Below are 23,221 nucleotides of genomic sequence, written 5' to 3'. Positions count from 1 at the left end.
CAAGAGCAAACCACAGACCACTCCCCAAAGGGAGACAAGAAGGAGACAGCCAAGTCCCTTCTCAAAGATCAGAATGGGAACTTAAAAGTTGTGAATCTGACTAGTCATATACTAGACAAAAACCACATCTCAGTGTTATCTAAGGGTCTCAGTTTTTGCCCTACTAACAAGTTAAATAAATTTGAAGTAGTAAAAGATGTCAATTTGTATACAAGAAAACTGCTGTTAAAAAAACTATATGCCAAAAAAGAACTTGGAGAGGATTGGACTGTTACAGACCAATCAGCATTACAGGATCTACAAGATCTATTGGAAGAGAATATGGGTAATACATCTCCAGACACAGATTGGAGGCAACAAATCAAAAATAAATCCAAATATATTCCTCCAAATAATTTATCACCCCAAATCCAAGTATTTCACGAAATAGTATGTGCGGAAATAGAGAAATTACCAGTGCATAAAACTCATTCCAATTTGACAAAACAAGAACAACAAGCACTGAAAGATATCAACACATGGCATGATACCATCATTAAGCCATCGGATAAAGGTGGTAATATAGTCCTATGGGAGAGAAACATGTACCTCGAAGAAGCCACTAAACAACTGGATAATGATCAATGTTACAAAAAACTGCTAGGCAATCCAACTTACATGTACAGTGAGAAATATAATAAAATCATAGAAAAGGCCTACAAGGATCAAATTATCAATGTCACAGAAAAACAGTTTTTATCTCAATCACACCCAACTACTGCAACATTTTATTTAATTCCTAAAATACATAAAGACATTCATAAACCCCCAGGACGCCCCATTGTGTCAGGCAATGGAAGTCTCACTGAAAAACCCAGCCAATATATTGATCAGAGACTTAGGGAATATCTATATACCCTACCTTCATATGTAAAGGATACAATGGAATTGCTTCAAAAATTGAACAACATGGTATTAACACCATATTCCTTTATCGTGACAGCGGACGTTGAGTCACTGTATACGAATATAAAACATCATTTAGGAGAACAAGCTATCTCCCATTTTTTAGGTACTAATGTCACTGACAATCATGACCATAACCAATTCATCAAAGACCTACGACACTTTGTGCTACATCACAACTATTTCACATTTAAAGATCGGTTTTATTTGCAAACACAGGGTACTGCCATGGGCACAGCATGTGCACCCACATATGCTAACTTGTTTTTAGGATGGTGGGAGAACCTAACAGTTTTTACGTGTGATAATGATAAATATATGCAGTACATTCCCTGTTGGATCCGCTACATAGATGACATCCTGTTCATCTGGGAAGGCCCAGAACTGGAACTGATGGAATTTATGAACACCTTGAATAACAACAAGTTAAATATAAAACTTACATATGAGTACAGTCAGCAAATGGTAAACTTCCTTGATTTACAAATACTAGTAGATCCACAAGGAACAGTAAGCACGACCTTATATAGAAAGAAAACAGCCACCAATACCCTATTACATCACACAAGTGCCCATGCACCATGTACCCTGAATGCCATCCCTAAAGGTGAATTTACCAGGCTACGCAGAAACTGTTCTGATCTTGGCACATTTAAGCAGGAAGCAATAACACTATCAAATAGACTCCAAGATCCAGGCTATAGTAAACGTTCCATCAAAAAAGCAAAAATACAAGTCATGCGAACAGACCGCCAAGAACTATTACAACCAAGGCAAAAAAAGATGGACAATAAACCTAGATTGATAACATCTTATAACCCACAGATCAAACAAATAACCAATATTTTGAATGAACATTGGCATATATTACAAAATGATCCTCTACTATCTAGTCAGATTGGAGACAGAGTATCCATAGGTTATAAAAGACCTAGAAATCTGAAAGATACTCTAGTTTCAAGTCATTACACTCACATGCCAAAGAGAGCATGTCAATCCAAAGGTATGTTCCCATGTGGAACATGCAGCACATGTCCTAAAGTGTGGAAAATTAAGGAAATAACTGACAAGTATGAGAATAAACACGTACTATCTGCTCACTTCTCCTGCACTACAGTAGGAGTTGTGTATGTCCTCCAGTGCCCATGTAAGTTATACTATGTAGGGATGACGACACGTCAAGCCAGAACTAGAATAATGGAACACAGTAGAAATATCAAAAATGCCCAGAAGGACCTGGAAAAAAACAAACAGATAACCAGTGTGGCTAAACATTTTTACCACAAACACAACAGCAATGATTCGTTACTCAAATTCTCAGTGTTACAAAAGGCCACCCTCGGCATAAGAGGAGGCAATTTAGAGCAAACACTGTTGAAAATGGAGTGTAGATGGATACACTTATTAAATAGCGTAAAACCATATGGACTTAATGATTACAATAACTATCATGTTTATCTGTAAATCAGTTCTAGTATTTTATACATTTAAATTACACCAATACAGGAGGTGCAAATATAAGGTGTTCAAATATTATTAGAACAAACAATCCATTTGAACATTTAGGGAATAAAAATGTATTTCCGGGGGGGCGGAGCGAGCGACCGACCAAGATGGTCGCAAAACAAACTGAGGCTCCGTGAGCAAGTCGGGTGTACCACTCAGCAAAACTACCTAATTCCTCCCAAGACCTCTCTTTAAGATATGCGATGCAGTTGTAAAGCTCCGGTACACAACTTGAGCTGTCACAACCCTACTATTATAATTAGGTTCCAATCTTTTTTTTTTTTGTTCATAGCATTGTATACCTAGTTTATACATACTAGGATTCTTAGACGAACCTATTACTGTGATCCATCAAAATGAGTTTACAAAATGATCTATTAGCAAGACAACAAAAAAGACTACAAGATTTTAATTCTATCTTTAACATATCCACTGAGTCACCTCAAAATGTAGCAGAGGATCAAATTAATGAGTGCCAATCACATAAAACCTTATATAAACACACAAAGAGATGGTGGAACCTACACTTCTTTCAGAAGTATCAACAGGATAAAATAATCCCTAGAGGATTACGTATCAAAATGTTCCCAGGCTATGAGCTTAAAAAACCTGATCATATAGAAAGATGGGAAAAGGCCTTAACAACATGTTCACTAACTCTGATGCAAATACTAATAGAAGCAGATCAAGACGAAGTTGCCGCTTTGGAAGTAGAAATACAAACTCATAATGATAGCCTGAAAAGTTTTGAGAATTTGGAGAAGTTTACCAACCTCTATAAACAATATCAATCAGAGATAGATAAACTAGAAACAGAACTTATACAGACCAAGAAACAAAAATACCAGAGAGATCAATATGATTATTTAAACAAAAGAGTCTATAAGTGGCAAAAAAGGTATAACACTCGTTCTCGCAATACCAGACAGCACCAGTATACATCACAACAAAATAAAAGTGATACTGAAATCTCTGAGTCTGACACTTCCATAGAAAGCATCAGTGGTGACATAAATATCCAACCAAGAACCTACACGAGAACACAAACACAAACCCTAATACACAGTGAGCAAGCAACCCCTTCAACATCTGTGGGCGCTCCCTCTTTTTTAGGTATAACCACAGGCAGGCAAAACACAATACTTGGCAGCAACGCACCACAAGAATCGAGGCCAAACAAGCGCAAACCACAGACCACTCCCCAAAGGGAGACAAGAAGGAGACAGCCAAGTCCCTTCTCAAAGATCAGAATGGGAACTTAAAAGTTGTGAATCTGACTAGTCATATACTAGACAAAAACCACATCTCAGTGTTATCTAAGGGTCTACAAGATCTATTGGAAGAGAATATGGGTAATACATCTCCAGACAAAGATTGGAGGCAACAAATCAAAAATAAATCCAAATATATTCCTCCAAATAATTTATCACCCCAAATCCAAGTATTTCACGAAATAGTATGTGCGGAAATAGAAAAATTACCAGTGCATAAAACTCATTCCAATTTGACAAAACAAGAACAACAAGCACTGAAAGATATCAACACATGGCATGATACCATCATTAAGCCATCGGATAAAGGTGGTAATATAGTCCTATGGGAGAGAAACATGTACCTCGAAGAAGCCACTAAACAACTGGATAATGATCAATGTTACAAAAAACTGCTAGGCAATCCAACTTACATGTACAGTGAGAAATATAATAAAATCATAGAAAAGGCCTACAAGGATCAAATTATCAATGTCACAGAAAAACAGTTTTTATCTCAATCACACCCAACTACTGCAACATTTTATTTAATTCCTAAAATACATAAAGACATTCATAAACCCCCAGGACGCCCCATTGTGTCAGGCAATGGAAGTCTCACTGAAAAACCCAGCCAATATATTGATCAGAGACTTAGGGAATATCTATATACCCTACCTTCATATGTAAAGGATACAATGGAATTGCTTCAAAAATTGAACAACATGGTATTAACACCATATTCCTTTATCGTGACAGCGGACGTTGAGTCACTGTATACGAATATAAAACATCATTTAGGAGAACAAGCTATCTCCCATTTTTTAGGTACTAATGTCACTGACAATCATGACCATAACCAATTCATCAAAGACCTACGACACTTTGTGCTACATCACAACTATTTCACATTTAAAGATCGGTTTTATTTGCAAACACAGGGTACTGCCATGGGCACAGCATGTGCACCCACATATGCTAACTTGTTTTTAGGATGGTGGGAGAACCTAACAGTTTTTACGTGTGATAATGATAAATATATGCAGTACATTCCCTGTTGGATCCGCTACATAGATGACATCCTGTTCATCTGGGAAGGCCCAGAACTGGAACTGATGGAATTTATGAACACCTTGAATAACAACAAGTTAAATATAAAACTTACATATGAGTACAGTCAGCAAATGGTAAACTTCCTTGATTTACAAATACTAGTAGATCCACAAGGAACAGTAAGCACGACCTTATATAGAAAGAAAACAGCCACCAATACCCTATTACATCACACAAGTGCCCATGCACCATGTACCCTGAATGCCATCCCTAAAGGTGAATTTACCAGGCTACGCAGAAACTGTTCTGATCTTGGCACATTTAAGCAGGAAGCAATAACACTATCAAATAGACTCCAAGATCCAGGCTATAGTAAACGTTCCATCAAAAAAGCAAAAATACAAGTCATGCGAACAGACCGCCAAGAACTATTACAACCAAGGCAAAAAAAGATGGACAATAAACCTAGATTGATAACATCTTATAACCCACAGATCAAACAAATAACCAATATTTTGAATGAACATTGGCATATATTACAAAATGATCCTCTACTATCTAGTCAGATTGGAGACAGAGTATCCATAGGTTATAAAAGACCTAGAAATCTGAAAGATACTCTAGTTTCAAGTCATTACACTCACATGCCAAAGAGAGCATGTCAATCCAAAGGTATGTTCCCATGTGGAACATGCAGCACATGTCCTAAAGTGTGGAAAATTAAGGAAATAACTGACAAGTATGAGAATAAACACGTACTATCTGCTCACTTCTCCTGCACTACAGTAGGAGTTGTGTATGTCCTCCAGTGCCCATGTAAGTTATACTATGTAGGGATGACGACACGTCAAGCCAGAACTAGAATAATGGAACACAGTAGAAATATCAAAAATGCCCAGAAGGACCTGGAAAAAAACAAACAGATAACCAGTGTGGCTAAACATTTTTACCACAAACACAACAGCAATGATTCGTTACTCAAATTCTCAGTGTTACAAAAGGCCACCCTCGGCATAAGAGGAGGCAATTTAGAGCAAACACTGTTGAAAATGGAGTGTAGATGGATACACTTATTAAATAGCGTAAAACCATATGGACTTAATGATTACAATAACTATCATGTTTATCTGTAAATCAGTTCTAGTATTTTATACATTTAAATTACACCAATACAGGAGGTGCAAATATAAGGTGTTCAAATATTATAAGAACAAACAATCCATTTGAACATTTAGGGAATAAAAATGTATTTCCGGGGGGGCGGAGCGAGCGACCGACCAAGATGGTTGCAACAAACTGAGGCTCCGTGAGCAAGTCGGGTGTACCACTCAGCAAAACTACCTAATTCCTCCCAAGACCTCTCTTTAAGATATGCGATGCAGTTGTAAAGCTCCGGTACACAACTTGAGCTGTCACTGGATCTCCTAACTGACCAGAACATCGCTACCGCTGGTGATCAGGACTGAGGCCTAAACGGAACGGCGCCTATGCTGCTGAGCACATTCTCCTGACTAGGCCTACTCTAACGCAGCGGGCAATTACAACGGATCACCAGCTGCCCTACCCGGTGTTGCAGTCTAACACTGACCGCCAATTATGTACTGAGGCGGACTACAATAAAAGATGGATCGTCTCACATAAACAAGTGACGATGCACAACATCCTTTACTGGACTGAGGGCTGTTGAAAACGGACTGCCACGTGGAACCGCATAATGTGAGTACAATGCTGACACGCAAACTTTAACACTGACAATGTATGCAATGTGAAGAGCAATGATATATCCCAGATCTGACTTATAGAGCCGACATCATCAACTCAGCTTGTTATCCCCAGACAGAGCCAGTAAAAACTTCAATCCTAACCTGAGACAATACCAGGGGAGAAGGGCCTGAGGGACATAAAAGAAAAGAAAAAAGGAAAAAAACAACTCCAATCCCTGCAGTTCCGGAGTACATAAATATAAGTCTATTAACCTATAGTCTGTGCAACTGTTAAAGACCTCACAAATAGACTTTTTTTTTTGTCTCTCTGCATCCCCTAGCAGATAAAATACCACACACTGGATTTACAGATATGGATTAACACCCTGGTTTATTTAAACGCCATTGCTTGCTATCCCACTGGAGCTCATAGCCCTCTCCCCTTTCCTGCTGCTCCATGTAACAGCAGGTCATATCACCTTTACCCTTTGCCGTGATCACCCTGTGAGGGTAAACTCCCCGGGGGCTGTGTTGTTCTAGGGGCACATTTACCAACCGTGTTCGCAAGACCTGTGATAAAAATACTTCTGCTAATTCTGAGGCTGTGGCTTATCTCTTATGATGTCTCAAAGGAGAGCTCAAAAAGGTGAAAAAGGTCAAAAACTGTCATCAAATACACAGAGTACTGTTAACACCTTTTTTAGGCACACAGATCAGATTGTAAACAAAAAAGACTCAGGAACCCAACAGGTACATATGGAGGAGATTCAATGCGACATGACTGATAACTCTAGCTGCCCTTCTCCACCAGCACAGATGAGCAAAGAGGACTCCCCGATTACCTACAAGGCAATGGAAGCGCTCATAGAGCAGGTTAAATCCTGCATTAAGGATGAATGCGCAGACTTAAAGAAAGAGATTAATGACCTGGGGCGCAGAGTTGACTCCCTTGAGGAGCATGAATATATTATGTCACAAAAAGTAGCCAGTCTGTCATCCAAGCAATCTCAGCAGACTCAACTGGTAATGGCGTTAGAAGATAAAATCGATGATTTAGAGAATCGCTCTAGACGAGGTAATCTCTGATTCCGGGGAATTCCGGAGATGGTGCTGAACAATGATCTTCAAGACTACTTGCAAGCCCTTTTTGCAGAGATGATGGCAATCCCTGAAGAAGAGAGTCCGGCTATACCACTGGATAGAGCACACAGGGCTCTACGCCCTAGACCAGCCGATGATGCTCCTCCTAGAGACATTATTGTTCATTTCCAACATTACAAACAAAAGGAGGAACTATATAACATCGCTAGAAAGCAGCAAGCATTGTCATTCAGAGGACACAGGATTCAGGTCTACCAAGATCTATCAATAAGAACCCTCCAAAAGAGGAGAGACTTTCTGTTTTTGACTACTCATTTACGTGCCTTACACATTCCTTACAGATGGGGATTCCCTACGTCAATTATCACCACAAAGAATGGGAAAAAGATTGAATGCACGTCAATGTCTGACGTGGGGAAATTCTGCAACTTGTTAAACATCTCTCTGCCTGATAAAAACGACCCCCAGCCCTACCAGGGGCTTTCGGGTGAGCAAAATAACCCAAGGTCTCAAAGGCGCCAAGGCCCGGAGCTGCCAACTCCGCAACATAAACGTAGACAGACCACTTCATCCCCTACTGATGATATAGAAAAAGAGGTCCCAGGATGAACTTCTTTGACGGCCCATGTGGAGCACCGTCCTCTGAGTCATTAGGGTTATATGATATAGCCCTAATTCTACGCCTTCTAAAGAGAACTTTCTAAAAAGACTTAAAGAGACAAAACAATATCTGTTGTTTTTGTTTGCAGGTTCCGAATCAAACTGAAGCAGATGAACCCGCCTATACTATGGCAGGAGGGTAACATTAACGATATGTCTTAAGTTATAGCTTAGAAATGACTAACGATTACTAGGCTCTCTGTTATCTGCATTTAGTATGGCATTTATACCACAGAAGTAAACTGCCTTAATTTATTTTCTTAATGATCTTGTTAAAGTTGTTTTCCTACTACACTACGCCATAACACCCTGAGTTTAAGTAGTTGTGATGTATTGCTCATACCATTTTTTTTTATGTTAATGTTCTAAAAGTATACCATAGATATTGTTTGAGTTACAATAGCACCTAGTTACCTACACATGTATAGAACAGAATAGATCTTTAATATGTTTGCACTCTGAATAATGCACATTGTAATTTATGCAACAGTACAGGTTAAGGCCTATTACTTTTACGACTACCGTTGTTACATCGTTAGTTTGTGACTTCACCATACTGCCCTCACAGACTGACTGTATCAGACAATGACTCACTTATCATGATGTCTGGGACAACTGGCGGCCTAGGCCGCTCATGACTTCAATAGCTGACGAACACCCGGCTTGTACCAAAGCTCCCAAACAATCCTCCCTGAATTGTTCGTAACAATCTACTGCCTCCCTCTTACCTCCTTTCCCCCTCTTATCCACATTCCCCCCTTACCTGTTCAACTTGATATCCTATATAGCTTTTGCTGGATTAGGCCATTCCTCCTTTTTAGGAACTACTAGCTCAACATAAAAATGCCGGCAAGCAAAGAAAAAGGCATGTTAGTATTAACAACCCAAAATGTAAAAGGATTCTTGTCAGCTGAAAAAAGGTCTATTGCCTTTCATGATTTTTATAAGAAAAATTTGGATATAGTTATGCTCCAAGAAACCCATTTTAAAAAACATGCCGAACCCACACTCTCGACAAGATATTATGACAAACACTTTTGTAATTCCGGCCCACACAAGAAGAACGGAGTGTGCATATCTATCAAGCGTAACATCCCCTTTGAGTTGCTACAAAAACACTCTGATAAGGAGGGCAGGATTCTGATCTTAGTTGGTCTATGTTATGGGATCCCCGTCACCTTGGTTAATGTGTATGCACCAAACAGACCCACCCCAAACTTTTTTAGGTCTCTGGCCAACACCCTACTTGATATCTCTAAAGGCCCGATAATTCTGGGGGGCGACCTCAACTTCCCTCTGAACCCCTCCATTGACACATCTACTGGGAAGTCTTACTTGCGTAACCACTCCTTGAAAAATAATTGTGCAGCTCTTCAGAGTGTTAACCTGTTTGACTCCTGGAGAGTAGCGCATACAAATAGGAAAGATTTTACCTTCTTTTCCCACCCCCAACATTCATACTCTAGATTAGACTACATTTTATGTAGCCAAGCACTCTTGACAAATCTTATTTACTCTAAAATATCACATACACCCTGGTCAGATCACAGTATGGTTACCACCAAGTTCAAATGGTATAAAGCTTCTCAGGGTACCTCTCTCTGGAGACTAAATGACACTATTCTCACTAATCAAGAAACCATTGACGAACTAAAAAAGCTTTCAGAGGAATATTTCTCCTTCAATAAACCGGAGGACACTTCTGCCTCAACCAATTGGGAGGCTTATAAATGTTTCATACGTGGGGTTTTGATTAAGCACAATGCCAAACAGCGCAAACTTAGATCGGCCCAGTTCACGTCACTGACAGATGACCTTACTAAGCAGGAGTCTATTCATAAACTAGACCCAACCTCCCCCACAAAACTCGCTACTCTCATGGAGGCAAGGGACACCCTTAATAATTTCCTTATACGGAATGCACATATGAGAGCCCTAACCACCAAAGCCAAATTTTTTATAGAGAATAATAAAGCAGGCCGCTTGTTGGCCAGATCACTTAAGAAACAAAGGTATGCTAATTTCATCAGGTCTATCATGCAATCCCCGGGAGTGACTGTTAGTAATAATGACAAGATTGCGAATTCCTTTATCTCCTATTACTCCAAACTATATAACTTGAGAACCTTGACATCCCCAGACAGATCACAACTCATAGACTCATACTTAGCAACCACAGACACGCCATCTATAACAGATGACGATAAGGAATTTTTAGACTCCCCAATTACTCTACAAGAAATCATCACCACTATCCAGGCACTACCCAATGGCAAATCCCCCGGCCCTGATGGCCTTACGGCCAAATTCTACCAGTTACTACTAGAGCACATAAGTCCACAACTTCTCACATTGTTCACTGACGTAGACCAGGACATAACTTTTCCAGAATCACTGCTTGAGGCTTTAATTACAGTCATACCCAAACCAGATAAAGCAACTGATCTTGTCGGAAATTATAGACCAATTTCCCTTATTAATATAGATATGAAGATCTATGCTAAGATCCTTGCAAACAGGTTAAATAACATACTACCAAAAATCATTCACCCTGACCAGGTTGGCTTTATCAGGGGACGAGAAGCCAAGGACAACACAACTAGATTGCTACACTCCTTACAGTACACCCATGACTACCACATTCCATTAGTCTTACTCTCCACAGACGCGGAGAAGGCTTTCGACAGGGTGGACTGGCAATTTATGTGGAAAGCCCTGTCGAAATTCGGCCTCCCAAATTCATTTATCAATAGAATCCAGGCCCTATACCATAATCCAAGCGCCAAAATTAAAATAAATGATACCATCTCTCATTCATTTCCCATTTCTAATGGCACACGCCAGGGCTGCCCTTTATCACCCTTACTATTCGCCCTAACAGTGGAAATTCTTGCAATACAAATCAGACACAATGTAGCAATCAGAGGTCTGGATTTTGGCAATGTTACCCAGAAGTGCCTGTTATTCGCAGACGATGTGATCCTCACTCTACAGTCCCCAGAGACGACACTACCGGCCCTAATTGAAACACTTGAGGGGTATAAACAAGTTTCAAACTTCACCGTTAATATGGGGAAATCTGGCCTAATCCCACTTGATTTACCACCACTGGGAGTAGAAGCCATAACACAACTCACAAAATTCACTGTCACTGATAAACTTAAATACCTGGGTTTGGAGATTCCGAAAGACACCCGCAAACTATTCTCAGACAATTACATAGCACTCCAAGAAAAGGTTAAAAGATTGTTAGACTCCTGGCACAGACAGGGGCATCTGTCTTGGATAGGCAGGATCAATACCATCAAAATGATGATTGTCCCTAAATTTCTCTATCTTTTTCAGACCCTACCGATGGCCTTGCCTAATACTTATCTCAGAGCGCTAGGGAAAATGATAAATTCATTCATTTGGGCCTATAAGAGACCTAGAATAGCACAACATACCTTGGGCCTATGTAGAGATGACGGTGGTCTTAATGTCCCTAATCTTACTAATTATTATAGAGCAGCTCACTTATCGAGAATACTTTCTTGGAACCACTCTCCCCCGGATAAAGTATGGATTCAGAAAGAGAGCTATCTCTCTAGAGTTAAAAACATGAGAGACTTAGCCTGGCTACCGAAACACTCCAGACCTCAGACACCATACCTCAATAACTACATTAAAGCTACTCTTGATACATGGGACTATGTCCTTACACATTTCAGAGGAGTATCCTCCTCAGTATCCCTTCTGACTCCGCTATTGGGTAACCATCTATTCTTGCAGCACGACCTATTCACCCACACCAGCGCAAATACATTGTTACAAAATCTACCTATATATTTAGTCCTAGGCCCGGCTGGCATTAAGGAAAGAGCCCTGCTCTATGAAGAGCTGGGGTCTCCCTTTCAAAACTGGTACGCGTACTTTCAAATCAGACATGCGATTCATAGTAGCCCCTTCAAACCAGATATACAAAGACCACTGACACAGTTGAACAACTTTGCACCAACCCCCAGATCAAAAAAGCACACCTGTCTAGATCGTATAATATCCTACGGGGCTCCTTCCCAGAACAACGTCCCGCATACCTGGCGAGGTGGAATGAGGAATTGCTAAACAATTTATCTGATGACGATTGGAAGCGCTGCTTCCATTATATACACACATCTTCCACTTCCCTAACTATGGCTGAAGCGAACTATAAAATTATGGCCCGCTGGTACCTGACACCCCAGCGCTTACGTGCCATCTACCCTAACGCCTCTTCTAGTTGCTGGAGGAGGTGTGGTGAGGTAGGCTCTATGACCCACATTTGGTGGTCTTGTCCTGGTCTGGCTGGCTTTTGGCCGCAAATTGAGCAGTACATGAACCAGGTGTTGGGTACTAACATTTCCCTGAATGCATGCTCCGTTCTTCTAAACCAGGTTCCCCAGATTCCCTGTGCATACCGTAAAAAACTATTTCTATTAATGCTGACATGTGCTAAAAGACTGATTCCCAGATTATGGAAGACCCGAGAGATACCCTCCATTTCTAAATGGATTCTGGAAGTAGACCATGTTCTGACCCTTGAAAAGATGCACTATTCGTATACTGGGAAACAAGATTTTATAGTCAATGTACTATTCCTATGGGAACAGAGACCCCGTACCCACAACTGACAGCTAGGTAACCCCTCCCTCTGTACCTTTCTTACCCAGGCAACTGACTATTTCGCTGTGTTTGATGAACATGTGTATATTATGCTATGCAATATAAAGCTCAGTTCGGTTATATTAATCCAGCTCGATGGAAACTTGAAAAGCTGTACATGCGATAGGATCTTACTTTCCTTCCCCATACTCCCCTCATCCTTACCCCCTTCCGCCCCCACCCCTCCCCTTAATTTAGAAAATAATGGGTCAATATTGTTTTATTGTGTACATGTATTTAATTGTTATTTTGCTGTTTAGAGAATTATCTCTTTGTTGTAAAATTGTAACACCCAATAAAAACTATTTAAACAGAAAAAAATGTATTTCCGACAGTACAGTACTTTATTGCTAATAAATATATGAAGTATGCAACTTCAAGCAATCTTGACTCCCATTGAGTCACAACAATACAAGATTTCCCACTTGAAAATATATTCAGCAATTATAGAACCCAAATTAGTTTTTCAGAAGTGTTTGACACTAGCACCAGGTGTTCTATGATTATTTTTCACAACATAAATTAATTTTTTCAATTTTTTCAACTTTTATCACACTATATTTATTTATTTTTTTCTTAATTCACGTCTCTGCACAACAATTTATTCTATCACAGAAACCACAAGCATCTTCTAATAAAATATCCCACCTAGATATATATTTGTCTAGAACTATGTATGGTATGATCCCACTACCATCATTAGAATATATAAGAGGAATTTAAAAAAATCTTCTCACTTAAGATTAATGACACTTTTCCCTTTTTATATTTATTCTCATCTTTATTATTATTATTTTTTCACATTCACATATGAGTTTTAAATAGTGTTTATATTTTATCACTCTACAACACTTTAATATTCACAAAATCACAATCAATACATCGTATACGTGTATTGTTAAATTTGCAGCAGCACATCATATATGATTCATACCCACTTTCACATTTATTTCAATATCATTAGTTATAGCTTACAATCCGTTTTTCATTTGTTGTTAATATGGAATTCCATTCAATAAATCTCCAAGTACAGGATAAGTAGGCATTTGAGTTCATAGGATTTTATTTTTCATACTTCACTTTTTATTTTTCACATCATCATACCTGTTAATATCTACGTACAGTGGAGTACTTCACATCAGTTTCATAATTTCAATGATGCAACATTGTATCCATTTTACATGTAATGTTACATTCTGCACCTTGTTATAGTAACTTTGTTGCCACACTATAATTCATGTGGCTAATAAATTCCACCTTACTAGGGATGAGTGACATGTATTCCATCCAATTGCCAAGCAAACTCGCAGACCAATCATGGCTCAGAGGAGAGTAACACAATGGGTATATAAGACCGGATGTTAGTCGGCCCGCGTAACCCCTCTGAGGAAGCGTTAGTGAAACGCCGCGTCAGGGGTCTCCTCATTTTTTAACTAGCCTCACTCGTTGTTAAATTAGACAAACCAGCATGCTTTATTTAAAAAATCAGCATTAGACTTAGACGTTTAAGCCTTGCAAGGGCGCAAGTGACCGTTATACTTATTATGTGTTGATTTAGGAGTAAAAGAAAACATGCTCAATACTTTAACTTTGCTACGCTGCACACAATAACATTGATAATATATCTGTGATTAATACTTAGTACTCTGGAATAGTAAGATATAGCTTTTGATCATTTTTTGTTCTATCTCACAACTTTAGTGTTACGTTAATACTGACAGGATTAAGCACTTGTGAATACAAACGCTACAAAGAACCATCCTTTCACACTACGGTTAAGAATTAATCCAGCCACACAGCTCTTTATATATTTGCATAATCCTTACAATACTGGTAAACATTTACTAGCCCGATGCTTGGGGTAATTATATAAGTAAGAGATCAGTAATTATATCTGGATTTAAAATAAGGGATTACTGTGTGTAACAACAGCAGATTAATCAATATATATCTTTGATGGTAACTTCTTGCATATCCTGCAGTACTACTTATACTATTCCAGGTATTACTCAATAAGTATTAGGAGTAAGATTATGTCATTTAATACCTTTACCTGTGCTATTTAACGGAGCAGCCAGTCAATCAAATAATATAATTATATCTTTATATTCCACTGATTTAAGATTTACCAACCACATCGCAGTGGTATAAATGAATTACCTTAAACAGTTAATCATTATTTTCTGTTACTTATAGGTTGCTACCACCGTGAGTACACAATTAACTTGTATACCCAGACATACTAGCAATCCTAGAGTGGGATAGGCCACTTAGTAATCTGTTAGCCGCAGCACAAAGAAATTAAGCATATATATTTTTCAATATATAGTAGTATAACAACTCAGATACTATTAAGAGCTATACATGCCCAATGGGCTTATGCTATTTAGAATAGCTCTTCTGTAAATTTCTCATTTGCAATTTATTGCTCTTTAGAGGCACCTAGATCTGTGGGAATTTCCAAGCATAATAGGTTCGTCTAAGAATCCTAGTATGTATAAACTAGGTATACAATGCTATGTACAAGAAAGAAAAGATTGGAACCTAATTATAATAGTAGGGTTGTAAAATATCTCCTTGTGTGTTTTGCAATATATTATATATGATTTGTCAGCAATTATTATTAAACACACAATGAGCAGTGCGTAAGCATTTATGATACAATTAATTTGCAATTTATTGCTCTTTAGAGGCACCTAGATCTGTGGGAATTTCCAAGCATAATAAGTACATGCTGAATACTCACCAAACACAGTGAGAGTGTTTTTAACTTTTCTGGGCAGTATTATCATCCACTTAAAGCTGTCTTTTTAAATAATATTAATAAAGGTTAATTTTTAACACACTATATTGTTAGTCTTTCATGGCACAGTAATTATTTTTCTACAATAAATAATAAAGAAATCATATCAGTGTATATAAGCATCTCTTTTTTGTTTGACTACCCTGCTTCTTCAGTAAGTGTAGTCATAAACCGCATTGAATTGTATCATAAATGCTTACGCACTGCTCATTGTGTGTTTAATAATAATTGCTGACAAATCATATATAATATATTGCAAAACACACAAGGAGATATTTTACAACCCTACTATTATAATTAGGTTCCAATCTTTTCTTTTTTGTACATAGGATCAGTAATACATTCACATGTGAATCACATTTTATATTGTATTGTGTTATCAATATCAATCAACAATCAGGTATATATTTTCTACAATGATATTCTGATTTGAATTGATGTTTACTCAACTGCTCTTTTATAAAATTTAGGATCCTATATTTGCATAAGTTTTTACGCTTTCCAAACTGTAATAACAACAATTCTCAATATTCTGAGATTATTATTTTACAGTCTTATTGGGGGACGTCAAAATTATAGACACAAGTGTCCATTTTAGACTTGTATTGTCAGAAATAACCTGCTCAATATCATGTGTACATACCGGTAAATAGCGTATTCATTTTGTTTTTACAGGGGCATTCAATGCATTTGACAAAGATGGAGATGGTATCATTAAGCTCAATGTCTTGGAGGTAAAAATCAACCATTTTAATTGCTAAAGATAATTATCAAATAATTCCAAATGTCATAGTAAAGTAGAAACGTATTAAGCATTCGTGTTTTTATGGTCTATATAAAATCACAATATGTAATAATTTAGCAAAACATAGCTGTATGATTTTACAAAAAAATAGTGATAGTAATCTTCAGTCTCCAGAAACAAAAAGAACATATAAATAGTCAAATACTATTTAGGTATTAAATCAATGTGCACTCACATTTTGCTGTAATAAGATTCAAAATTTTCCTTCAAAAAGATGAGCTACTCTAACAAAGAGGATATATAGTTACTAGACCATTAAAGGCTCATTTGGTGCACTGGCTCAAGAACAGAATGTAAATATAAAGAGATTGAGCTAACCAGTTAGGGAATTTTGTAAAATGTAAATCCCTGGTAAGGTGAGATTAAATCCTAGGTAATGTCTCATCTGATATGTTCAACTAGCTCCAAGTAGTGCAATGCTGCTCCTGAGGTTTACTTTTCAACAAATGGTGCTAAGAGAACAAAGCAAATTTGATAAAAGAAATACATTGGAAAGCTGTTTATAATTGCTTGCTCTATTTGAATCATGAAAGTTTAAATTTTAATTTATGTAAATTGGAAAGTTGTTTAAAATTGCATGCCCTGTCTGAATCATGAACATTTAATTTTGAATTGACTGTCCCTTTATCATGAACAGAGCTCAAAAAAGCCTTAGTGGCCTACTGCCCATACAGGGTTATTTGATGATAAAAGTAAATTGGAAAGATGTTTAAAATTGCATGCCCTATCTGACTCATGACTTGATTGTTCCTTTAATATATACATATATGTTCCATTCCCTTGGCATTATGGTAGAAATATTAAATAATACGTTCAGTAAATTACATTGTATTGCCTCATCAATATTGTAAAGGGAATTCTCAATATAGCAATAGAAGCATTAATAAATTAGTTCAGTGTGTTATTGACCAATAACAAAAAATTTTTTTTTTGTCTTAATATTTTATCTAGTGGTTACAGCTTACTATGTATGCTTAATACAAGCATATTCAGCTCCTGCAAGATTCTGCTGCCTTCACCGATTTGCTCCTACCCAAGGATACAGCTCAGGATAGTCCCAGGATCTCTCTGTTGGACAGAACTTTTCACACTTACCTCATATTCATTTCATTCATGTGCTCATCCTGATTATTGTTAATGAAAAAAAATCCCCAGAAACGATAATTTACTTGTTGACGTTGTGTTCACGGTCGTCACATACACTCCACAGCTACATTTTGTTATACAACAGCAGAACTGTAGATCATTTATGAAGCCTATACATTAAGCTATGGAGGATATGAGTGAAAATCTGTCATGTGACATAAAATCACAAACTGTAACAGGTTGTGTCTTTAGTTATATACTCCCCTACATATGTAAGTTTACTGAGGGCAACTTTTTTTTGTCTTCAGTATTTATTTATAATCTCTTTAGAGTACATACATGTAAGACAACAATCTCACAAAGAGATTTTTTAAGTTAGCAAATTCCTATACAAACATCACATTTGAGCAACCTCACTTAGTGAGTTCAGCCAAAAAAAAAGAAAGACATTTCCCCTATGTCTTCCAGTTGGTGAGGGCACTTTTAAATAAGAGTGAAGGTTAGAGGCATAAACATAAATGTAGAAAAATAATGCTCTAACAATGTGTAGGGCTGCCACTAGAAATTTTGGGGCCCCTGACTTAACCATTGATCAACCCCCCGCCCCCCCCCCCCTCCTTTGACATGTGCAATTTTTGACCAAACTAACAAATATATGCACTTTATTCTTAAGTGTATATTTAAGCTTGGAAATGTTGTAAAGGTAGTAACATACAAACACACAGACACACTCATACACTGAAAAACACACACACTCACACATAAGGATTCACATAGACACTCTAGCAGACACGCAAAGAAACACACTCAGACACAGACACCCAAACAGACACTCAGCACTTGTTTACATTGACCTGACAAGTAATGAGGTAGACTACAGTTTTGTATAAAAAAAAAAAGGAGATTTAGAAAACAAAATATGGAGTTCTGATTATCTTTTTGTAAAGGAAGATACCAACTAAATGATGACAACAGAAGGCAGTGGCTGAAAGGAAGGGCCCTGAACTGCCTAAACAATAATTTAAAGGTTAAATGGTGGATTGGTGACTTCCGGAAAGGTCTCATTAGTCTCAAAGTCTGTAGAAATATGTGAATAATCAGTAGCAAGGTCAAAATGTCCTAAAAAGGAACAGACAATGGACTCACACACAAACTCAAACTTGTACATACACCCAAGGAAACACCGACAGAGACAGCCTCAGAAAACACACAAAGACATACACACACACAGACACCCACAGAAAACACACAAAAACATACACACACAGAGAGACAACCACATAAAACACAGAAAGACATACATACACACATCCTCACTGAGACATCCACAAAAAACACACAAAGACATACACACACCCTCACAGAGACACCCGCAGAAAACACACACCCTCACAGAGACATCCACAGAAAACACAGACATACACACCCACCCTCACAGAGGCATCCAGAGAAAATACACAAAGACAAACATACACACACCCTCACAGAGACACCCATAGAAAAAGCTCAAAGACATATGCACACACCCTCACAGACATCCAAAGAAAATGCACAAAGACATACACACCCACCCTCACAGAGAGACCCACAGAAAAAAAATACATACACACTCATAGAGACACAAACCAAAGTACAAAGACATAAGCACAGACACCCACAGAAACACTAACAGGAGGAAACATTTATGCACCTTGCATCCCCTAAATCAACAGTGTGTGACATGCATGATAAAAAAAATTGTAGAAATTAAAAGAGATCATTTTTTAAAGAATCATATTTGTAAATGTGCAAACAAAAAAAATTCTGTGAATTCAAAATTGTACATTAATGATCTGGGTAGATGGCTAGATGAAGAAAAGTACTTTTAAAAGGTTGACATATGTTTGTTTTTTCCCCATTTTCCCCAACCAAGAGCCCCACTTCAATGTGGTCTTGGTGGAACCATAAGCTGTGGTACTCATACCATTAGATCTGGTTAAATGCAGGCTTTAGGCTTATTGGTATGTATTTCAAAATTAAGTCAGCTGTAGTGTAAACTGAACAGTTTTAAGTTAACCTGTCTCATTTCAAACATTGAGCAATCTTAGTCTGAGAGTATAACATTTTATGCAGATGTAAAATCTTAGAGATAAAATGCCTCCTTGCATCTGGAAAGTCCTTGCATAAAGGGACAGGGAACTGGAATGTAATATATATATATATATATATATATATATATATATATATATATATATATATATATATATATAAATAAAATGCATATCTGCCAAAAGGGCACCTACCATTTGTGTATTGAGGAGGAAACATTTCTGCATGGATTTAAATATAGAATTTCTACAGCATTGTCAAATAATAATAAATACACTGCTGCTAAAAAAAAAATTGTTTTTATGGACCCCTGACCCCACCATACAACTACTACCACACTGAAGTTACAATCCGAAATTGCACAAAGAAATAAAAAACATTTCCTAAGTAAGTCCTTTCTCCTCTGCAAATGAAAGTGATCTGCCTTCTGACTCAGGCACACACTGTACAAACAAAGTGCCAAGTCTGTCTCACAATGTGCATAGTGGTTTAGTGCATACTCAGAAATTCTCTCAAATGCTAATACTTTACTCCTTGTAATAACATTTCCCATGCTCAATTAGCACTCTGCTGTAGTATCCACTGGTGGCTGCCAAAATGTAGTTCTTGCCTCATGGGGGCCCCCCTGGCCCATTGGCCCCTGACAGGAGTCACCCCTGTCAGCCCCTGATGGTGGCCCTGACAATGTGCATAGATTGTATTCTTAGACCATACAGAAACTGACTAGAACTGATTTCAGTAGTAAATATTTGTTCCTATCATCAGTAAAAAAGCAACCAGTACATACATACTTGCACATCTAATATCATCATACAAAAGTGTACAGGTTACAATTTGTTTATGGAAGAATCAAACAAATTGCCTAAAATTCACAATGGCAATGTTGCAATTTGAATTAAATGTGTTTTGTTTGCTTTTTTGGAACTTGTGACAGCTAAAATAACTTCTAATCACCACAAACACATACAAAGAGAAGTGCTCAATAGATTGTTCTATGGCGATTTAATACCTGAGAGTAGCCTCTTTTAGCCGCATTGTGCTTTTCACAGAGAAAAACGTTCCTGAAGTATATCAGTCTGATTCCGCCTAACAAGGTTAGTCCAGGCAATCCCTCTCTAAAAAGGAAAATGGCAACTCCAGATGATCGTTTCTGCCTTCCTTGGGTCTCGTCAATAAGGTGCAGCCAAATTTTTCTAAGCACATTGCGCAAGGAGTCCAGTGTCTGGTTTCCCCTATCATCCCTAGGGTCATATTACAAATAAATACAGAAAGATAAGTGCTCTCTCAGAACACAAATACTCTGTTAATTTTAAGACAAGATGATGTTTTAACACCATTTTATTTGATCCTCAGAGTTTTGGAACTCTATTCAACAAACACCCTACTTGTCAATGCTGTCATTGGCACATAAACTAAACCTTGTCATGTTGCTGCTGTTTTTTTCTTGGCAGGGCCGATCAATCATCCAAAAGTGTCTTTAAAAAAAGTTGATTGTACTTGATAGTGAGCTTCATAGCACTGACATCAGATACATTTACCTTTGTATTTCTGTTTTCTGGAGTGTGTCTATATATCATATAGTATTTTTAATACACTTAGGCTTTATGACAAAGTTATCAGAAAGTCAACACTTTTTAATGTGAGTTTTTAAATATTTTTTGTGTGTTTTTTATTTAACTATAATAGAAGAAATGCTGTGAAATGTGATTGTTTGCATGATACATATTTATGTGGAAGTGTGAGAATACAGTCTGCTATTCTAATTAAAAAAAAATAGATACTGATTATTCCATTGTTAAGGATAATGAATATTTCCTTGTAAGTTTTCATTTAAAAAACAAAACAAACAAAAAAAAACTAAAATTACAAAATGTCTAAGAAATGTTGTTTACTCACTTCTTTAAAGCAAAATCTATTCCAGAAATATATTTCATTATTTAAAGTAAACAGCGCACACAGACTAAATGATAGAGGTTACAATATACAATGACTATGTTACAACACTGAACAATGTGTTTGGTTTAAATTATTAAATTATTCATTAGTGATAAAGACTTGATTAACAACATGAAACTGAAATATTTTCTTTCATGATTGAGATCAAGGGGCCCATTTATCAAAGGGCTTGCGGACCTGATCCGACACTGCGGATCAGGTCCGCAAGACCTCGCTAAATGCGGAGAGCAATACGCTCTCCACATTTAACATTGCACCAGCAGCTCACAAGAGCTGCTGGTGCAACGCCGCCCCCTGCTGACTCGCGGCCAATCGGCCGCCAGCAGGGAGCTGTCAATCAACCCGATCGTATTCGATCGGGTTGATTTCCGGCGGTTCCTGTCCGCCTGCTCAGAGCAGGCGGACAGGGTTATGAAGCAGCGGTCTTTAGACCGCTGCTTCATAACTTGTGTTTCTGGCGAGTCTGAAGACTCGCCAGAAACACGGCCCTTCAAGCTCCATACGGAGCTTGATAAATGGGCCTGCTGGAATGCAATTTTAAACAATTTTCCAATTGACTTCAATTGTTCAATTTGCTTCCGTTTGTATCATTTGTTGAAAAGCATACCTAGGTAGGCTCAGAAGCAGCAATGCACGATTGGGAGCTAGCTGCTGATTGGTGGCTGCATGCATATGACTGTTGTCATTGGCTCACCTGTTGTCTTTAGCTAGCTCCCAGTAGTGCACTGCTGCTGTTTCAACAAAGGATACCAAGAGAACAAAGCAAAATTGATAATATATGTAAACTGGATAGTTGTTTAAAATGGTATTGCTCTATCTAAATCACAAATTAGACGAGCCGGAATCAGGAACAAGGAGAACAGCAGAGTCAGGAACAAGCCAGGGATCAGGAACCAGGAGGGACGTCAGACAGCCAGGTAATACACAGGAGCTCTCACAAACAGGTCTGAGACAACGCAAGGGCAAAGCATACTGAACAAAGGCCCTTTAAATAATAAGTGATGACATCACAATTCTGAGACTGCATCCTGTCTCACATGGATGATGTAAACCAGTCTGGCTATAAAAGGAAGTGCAGGAAGTGAGCAGCATCTCCCAGAATGCACCAAAGTCAGCAAGAGAGGAGTCTGCAGGGGGCGGCGTTGCACAAGAGCTGCTGGTGCAATGCTGAATACGGAGAACGTATTGCTCTCCGTATTCAGCAAAGTCTGGCGGACCTGATCCGCACTGTCGGATCAGGTCTGCCAGACTTTGGTAAATAGAGGCCCATGTCAGCATTCCAAGATTTAAGCCATAAAGCTCTTCTAGTAAGAATAGCTAAAGACATAGATTTGCTATTAATTTTCATGACATCAAAGATTGCATCACAAATAAAATAATTTGCATGTTGAAGTAAATTTACAATGTTAGATAATTCAGGGTCAGAAGACAACTGCTGAGCTAGACTGTCTAACCAAAAGGTGGAAGCAGCTGCAACATCAGCTATGGATATAACTTGTATAAGAATATAGCCAGTATAAAAAATATGCTCTTCTAAGATAAGATTCAAGTTTCCTATCTAAAGGGTCCTTGAAAGATGTTCTGT

General features: G+C 38.0%; 1 protein-coding gene across 1 annotated transcript in view; it reads left to right on the top strand.

Moving 5' to 3' along the window:
* The window catches only part of CAPN3 (calpain 3), a 337,900-nt gene extending 316,338 nt beyond the window's left edge, over positions 1-21,562 (top strand). The window contains exons 23-24 of the mRNA XM_053697721.1: positions 16,377-16,435; positions 17,458-21,562. Coding sequence (XP_053553696.1) covers positions 16,377-16,435; positions 17,458-17,484 — 86 coding nt within the window. The 3' untranslated portion in view covers positions 17,485-21,562. The remainder of the gene's footprint in view (positions 1-16,376; positions 16,436-17,457) is intronic.
* Positions 21,563-23,221: the final 1,659 nt, after the last annotated feature.

Source organism: Bombina bombina, chromosome 1, assembly GCF_027579735.1.
Source record: "Bombina bombina isolate aBomBom1 chromosome 1, aBomBom1.pri, whole genome shotgun sequence".
NCBI lineage: Eukaryota > Metazoa > Chordata > Amphibia > Anura > Bombinatoridae > Bombina > Bombina bombina.
The sequence above is the reverse complement of the archived record's forward strand: the minus strand, read 5'-3'. Positions and strand labels throughout refer to the sequence as shown.